Source organism: Myotis brandtii, unplaced genomic scaffold (genome assembly GCF_000412655.1).
Source record: "Myotis brandtii unplaced genomic scaffold, ASM41265v1 scaffold182, whole genome shotgun sequence".
NCBI lineage: Eukaryota > Metazoa > Chordata > Mammalia > Chiroptera > Vespertilionidae > Myotis > Myotis brandtii.
The window spans coordinates 1,753,151-1,760,491 of record NW_005356751.1 but is presented as its reverse complement, the minus strand read 5'-3'; the positions used below and the strand labels follow the sequence as shown (position 1 = coordinate 1,760,491).

Here is a 7,341-nt window from a genome sequence, read left to right as displayed (position 1 = left end):
AATAATCTGAACAATAAAGATTTAATTTTAAAAAAATGTATAAATAGCACCCGATCACAGCTCATTTCAGAGCAGGCCTACTTTATATAAAACTTTTACCTACAACATCCTTAGCCAAACCCAAGTAATAGTTTAGCTTGCTGAAACAGCAAAGCCATTTTGTCTGTGCAACCACTAGAGTGTTAATAGAAATGTACAATCTATCATAATAAAAGCATAATATTCTAATTAGACCAGACATCCTTCCAAATGACCTTCTGGAGGAAGCCGGGGCTGCAGCCACGGGATCGAGGGATCCAGGTAGCCGCCGTGGCTGCAAGGGAGGGATCCAGGCAGCCACTGTGGCTGCGGAGGCCTACTCTTGCACGAATTTCATGCATCAGGCCTCTAGTTAATACATAATCAGCAATGTAGAGAGGTAATCTGAACAATAAAGATTTAATTTTAAAAAAATGTATAAATAGCACCCGATCACAGCTCATTTCAGAGCAGGCCTACTTTATATAAAACTTTTACCTACAACATCCTTAGCCAAACCCAAGTAATAATTTAGCTTGCTGAAACAGCCAAGCCATTTTGTCTGTGCAACCACTAGAGTGTTAACAGAAATGTACAATCTATCATAATAAAAGCATAATATGCTAATTAGACCAGACATCCTTCCAAATGACCTTCTGGAGGAAGCCGGGGCTGCAGCCACGGGATCGAGGCATCCAGGTAGCCGCCGTGGCTGCAAGGGAGAGATCCAGGCAGCCACTGTGGCTGCGGAGGCCTACTCTTGCACGAATTTCATGCATCAGGCCTCTAGTTAATACATAATCAGCAATGTAGAGAGGTAACACATTAAATTTAAAAAGCAAGTTATAAAACTATTTTAAAATAGGTCTCAATCTTGTAAATAAAGAAAAGTACACATATACACATAACTGGAAGAGTGGCATTACAAATTGCATATTCTTCCTTTTCCTAACCTAATTATAGAATAAACACATATTCTTTATGTAATAAAAACAGTCACATGAAAAATTAAGAAAATCAGTAATTAAGTTTACTAAAATAAATTTCTGGTAATTTCTAATAATGCATTTTTCTCATTTTATTCTCTAATCACAATGGATACAACAGTTTACGCTATATTACAAATAATTTAATTTCTTAGAAAGCACGTCTATTTCATATGTATTACATTTAAGTATTGGAAAAATATTAAACTTTCCACTTTCAAAATAGTAAATCATGGAAATTGTAAAGCAATGATATAACTTCACTTACATCTAATATCTTAACTTTATTCTTAAGAATCAAGTCATTTTTAAAATTAAAACAATAAAAGTAAAATTTAACCCTCATGAAACAAGCAAAATATTTTTAATTATGACTAATTTCAAGAAAAAGTAAAGCTACATTTAGATGTTTTATTAATCAAAGCTGCTTACTCCAGATTTTCACATTTGACACTAAAAATGAAAGAATTAAAATTATATTATTTACCTAGATTATATGTCTGATCATTACTATCTGTAGTTGGTTTCTAAGTGGTATAAAGAGTAATTTAACAAGCATAAAATAAGTGAGATTTCTCTGCTATTAATTTTGTCGTTACATATACCATATGCATTATCTGATCTCAGTTTATAGGCACACATATCTTTAAAATTCATTTACCATCTTAAACAATATAATACCTCTAGAGCGTGTTGTATTCTGTCTTTGTGTTTCCCAGCATGAGTAAGGTTGCCGGCAATGCTGGAAGTGGTGGTCTCACAAATCTGCTCACCCAAGAGACAGTCTTCTGGTAACAAGGTTTCTGCCCAGAGGCGGCAGACACCATCAAGGCATGAAGTTAACAACACATTACAGACAGAACCTCTAATGACAATGAGAAAGAAACAAAGGTAACTCGGAATATCAACACCATCAATTAATTAAAGGCTATTAATACTTGGCTCTTCACATATGAAGATGACTTTAGTGTCAAACTAATAGTATGACTTATGGGTAGTTATTTTTCCAATAATGGAATGGATTTCCACTATTTCACACTTTCATTAAACCCCATTTATCACCTGCTCATCCCTGCAGGGTGGGAAGTTGGATATAGGACTGCAATCAATTACCATAAAATAGGAACAAGCTACCTTTCCCTGACATTCTCCTTAATTCATTAAAATCACGCCTCAAACAGCTAAGCTAAGTGACAATACAGTATTCTTCCAATTGCTTTAAAAATCACACTGTATGGGAAAAAAAGTGGTCAATTAACTTGAAATCATACACAGTATTGCTGTGATCATCATAAAAATTAGGAAATGGTCTTGACAAAGGAAACAGAAGTTAATGCCAGATTACACATGTGCTGCTTTAAAAACAAGGCTCTAGAGAAACATTAATATCTTCCAAACAAAACAAAACAAATAGCAAAAGAAAACCTAATCATTACAAATTACAGAATGACCATAATAAAAGATCACTAAAAGTAATTAAACTATGTGACTTAGGGCAGCAGCTACATCATTTTGCATCATCCTTCTTATAATCTAAATAATTATAAATAGGTAAACAAATAAGCATCTTCACAATAAAACTATAAAGAGAATATAATTTCAAACTATAAATCAATTTCCATTATAAGCAAAAATGTCACAGCATCAAGCAGCTTAAGTGACTTAATACCTTGTTATGAAAGAACAACGAAAAAATTCTCCCTTTTAAAAAATGCTTACATAGAATCTCAAAGGGAGAGTGTTTTTCAAAGGTTTTCAATAGATGCAAATAATTAAGAATAAACCTTTCATTCAGATTCCAAAAATGTATAAATTCCCCATGTTATCATTTACTGAGCATCTCTACAATGTGTGCTGTATTTCCCATCAGTTGTAAACAGACCTCAGATATATTTAGCAGATGAAATAACCCTCCTTCAAGAATAAATACAAAAAAAAGAATAAATACAGATTTCTAAGCAAGCTTTTATAGAACTGTGTATATTATACAGGAATCATTTGCATGAGCTGTTTCGTAGTTTATTTAACTTCTAAATACTTTCGAAACATGCTGTAACAATGAGGAAAAACTTATAATAATAAATCCTTTAAGGTCTTGCTGATAGCCCTAAGAAATACCTGGCCACTTGATTCACTGTATATGATATGCTTCCCCACCATGTGTATTACTGGCAGTTTATTTATGTTTTATTTCCCCTCAATGTGTGCTTTCCTGTTACTTGCAAACATTTCCTTCTTAGAATGCTCAACTACTGCTGCTAACAATACCAGCTAACACTGTCTGAGTACATACTATGCACAAAGGCCTATACTAAGCATTCACATACACTAACACATTGTAGTCTCACAATAACTCCTGAGGTAGGTACTATTACTACCCTTATTCTACAGAGAGAAAAACTGAGGCATAGAGAACTTCAAAAATTTAGTAGCCCTGACCAGTGTGGCTCAGATGGTTGGAGCATTGTCCCGTACACCAAATGGTGGCAGTCAATATATATATATATATTTTACTGATTTCAGAGAGGAAGGGAGCGGGGGAGAGAGAGATAGAAACATCAATGATGAGAGAGAATCATTGATTGGCTGCCTTCTGCTTGCCCCCCACAGGGGATCGAGCTCTCAACCCGGGCATGTGCCCTTGACTGGAACCAAACCTGAGACCCATCAGTCCGCAGGCCGACGCTCTATCCACTGAGCCAAACCAGCTAGGGCAATAAAAATATATTTTTAAAAAAGGTGGCGGGGCTCAATTCCTGATCAGGGCACATACCCAGGTTGTGGTTTCAATCCCTAGTCAGAGAGCACGTGCAGGAGCTAAACGATCGATGTTTCTCTCTCACATTGATGTTTCTCTCTTCTCTTCTCTTCTCTCTCTCTCTCTCTCTCTCTCTCTCTCTCTCTCTCTCTCTCCCTTCCTCTCTCTAAATATCAATTTTTTAAAAATTAAAGAAAATAATGTTAGTCAAAATTTCATGAAGCTAGTAACAATAGCAGCAAGATCTGAATTCAGGCAATTGACACCAGAGCCTATGCTCTTAATTGCCACCGTGTCAATGCAGTAAAAAGAACATTGTTTTCATTATTTTTATAAACATGTAAGGATACAAATGGAAGTTATATGATACATTTATCTAACCTGGGCATATACTTGCTAGTTTTACGCCATGAAAAACCTGTCACAGTTCGAGGATGTGCCAAATAAACAAAGGAAAATTGGGTAGATGCCTGTCTCCTTTTCACTTCGTGATGATCCTGAGGTATAATTGAAGACTTCCATCCAGTCATAGGATACCATACTTTCAAAAGACAATCATCCTGCAAAAATATATAGGTCAGCATAAAATTAATTTACACATACATAATTCAATACTTAAGTGGTTTGAAGAAGCTTTAAAATTAAGCTATATATATAAAACACTAATATGTGATACATACTACAAAATTAATGTGTACTATATGTGTATAGTACAAAACTAAATCTAAAACGATATTATTCTAAAGAATACTATTCTTGAAAAATAAAAGAACCATTTACTCATCATTATCAATCTTCTCTGCATAATGGTAGTTTTTCAAATAGAGGCTGATGCCAAGTTCCACCATTTAAATATACATGGGTAACTTTAGAGGAAAGATTCTGAAACCAGATACTAACTAGCCCCTTGAATAAGATAAAGAATAAGAAAGATGCTGTGTTATCAGCCGCTGTTATCATCCTTTCCTTTTTCAAGAGATCTGTAAGGGTGAAACAAACCCTTTTTAAATGTGAATTGTTTCCTACTCTAAGTCAGGAATCAGCAAACTTTTCCTGTAAAGGGCCAGAGAGTAAGTTAGCCTTTGTGGACCATACAGCCTCTGACACAAGTTCTTCTTCATTTTTTCTTACAACCTTTAAAAATATAAAACCATGCTTGGTGCATGGGCCACGGTTTTCTGATCTTTACTCCAAATGACAAGCATTTAGGCAGTTGTCAGGAATCACCTCCATGCCTACATAAGATATTTGCAGGTATAACAACAGGCACTGACTTTATCATTTTACTTAGTTCTAACAATTTTGTTATAGGCCTATATAATTATATCTTATTTAACATACTATCTACTTTATAGTGCTTTATCCTTAATGTAGAAAGTGCATTAAGGAAAATAATAAAATTTTAACATTTATGCAAAAATATCAATCTCTAAGAAACAATGAGATTATGTATTCCTGAAAAGTGTGTATAGGTCCAAATATTTTTACCTGGACTAGATAAACACCTCTGTTTTTTTCCTTCTTGGTACTCATTCTCAATTTACAATGCATAATTTATGTTTCCAATAATGTTTCATTTGGATATTTGAATTATACAGTGAATCTCTTTTAGTGCTTACTCCGAGACAACCACTTAACAATGACTGTACTAAATGCTTTCCTCCAAATACCTTCTTCACCTTAGCATGATTTTCATCTAACCAAATTTACTGCACAATCTATGGCAGTGATGGCGAACCTTTTGAGCTGGGCGTGTCAGCATTTTGAAAAACCCTAATTTAAACTCTGGTGCCGTGTCACATAAAGAAATTTTTTGATATTTGCAACCATAGTAAAACAAAGACTTATATTTTTGATATTTATTTTATATATTTAAATGCCATTTAACAAAGAAAAATCAACCAAAAAAATGAGTTCGCGTGTCACCTCTGACACGCGTGTCATAGGTTCGCCATCACTGATCTATGGCAATGGTTTCAGACTATGTACCATAAAAGCCGTAGAGGTAGCTCAGAGCCCCTCAGGAGTCATAAAGGATAGAGAGAGGACCTACACAAGTAGGTACTATTTTACCCTTTCCCATTCCCACCAGCCTCCCCACTTTCATCTGTTACTGCCTAAAACTCAAAAACCACACAGAAGTCAAGTAGAGATCATTAACAGAAAGATAGCTAGAAAATTCCCAAATATTTAAAACTAAATAAAACACTTCTATATTACAAGAGAAGTTTTAAAATATGTTGAACTAAAAGAAATTTAAAGCAAAATATCAAAATTTGGGGCTTGCAGCTACATTAGTACTTAGAAGGAAATGTACTTAGAAGTACTTAGAAGATTTAGAATAGTCTTAAATCTATGGTCTAAGCTTCTACTGGAAGCAACAAGTAAAAGAGCAAAGTGAACTCACAGTAAGCACATGTAAGGAAAAACAGAAACTAATGAAATAAAATTTTAAAATATAAAGAAATCAACAAATTCAAAGCTTTTTTAAAAAAATCAATAAAATTAATAATCTTCTATCTAGAGTAATCAAAAATAATATTTAGAGATAAAACACAAATTACCATTATCAAGAATGAAAGAGGGGACATGACTACAGATCCTACAAACATGAAAAGAATGATGAGGTGATATTTTGAACAATTTTATCCCAATAAATTAAACAATTTAGGTTAAATGGACAAATTCCTTGAAAGACAACTTTAAAAATTAACCAAAGAAATACAAAACCTGAATGGCTCTATATCTATTATAAAGATGCTGAATTCACAATTTGAGATCTTCCCATTTAAAAAAAACAAAAACACAAAACTAAAGCTACAACTAAAACCCTAGGCCCAAATGGTTTCATTAATTTTACCAGACATTTACCTATCTACACAAATTGTTTCAGAAAATTGAGGAAAAGGACTTACTGTGTAAGACCATTTTAGATTCAAACATCTTTAATAAATTATTAGTAAATCTAATCCAGCAGTATATTTAAAAAGAAATCATAACCAAGTGGAGTTTATTCTAGCAAAGCAAGGAGGGTTTAACATTTGAAAAATAATCATTGTTATTCACCATATTAACAAAATAAAAAGAAAGCCTATATATTTATCTCAAAACAGTTGACCCTTCAACAACATGGGGGTTAGAGGTGCCAAAACACCCCTAACACCCAGTGATCCCACTTCTAGGAATATATCCCAAGAAACTAGAAACACCAATCAGAAAGGATATGTGCACCCCTATGTTCATAGCAGCACAATTCACCATAGCTAAGATTTGGAAACAGCCTAAGTGCCCATCAGCAGATGAGTGGATTAAAAAACTGTGGTACATCTACACAATGGAATACTATGCTGCGGTAAAAAAGAAGGAACTCTTACCATTTGAAACAGCCTGGATGGAACTGGAGAGCATTATGCTGAGCGAAATAAACCAGTCAGAGAAAGATAAATATCACATGACCTCACTCATTGTGGAATATAATGTACAACATAGAAGCATTGATCAGACCATCAAACCTCAGAGGGAAGGTAGGGGAGTAAGGGGGAGAGATCAACCAAAGGACTTGTATGCATGCATATAAGC

At 34.2% G+C, this 7,341-nt stretch overlaps 1 protein-coding gene across 1 annotated transcript in view; it reads right to left on the bottom strand.

The window, feature by feature from the left end:
* DMXL2 (Dmx-like 2) overlaps positions 1-7,341 on the bottom strand; it is a 172,161-nt gene that overhangs the window by 96,131 nt on the left and 68,689 nt on the right. The window contains exons 9-10 of the mRNA XM_014537836.1: positions 4,144-4,322; positions 1,686-1,869 (exon numbers count right to left, since the gene is read on the bottom strand). Of these exons, the coding sequence (XP_014393322.1) occupies positions 1,686-1,869; positions 4,144-4,322 (363 nt within the window). The remainder of the gene's footprint in view (positions 1-1,685; positions 1,870-4,143; positions 4,323-7,341) is intronic.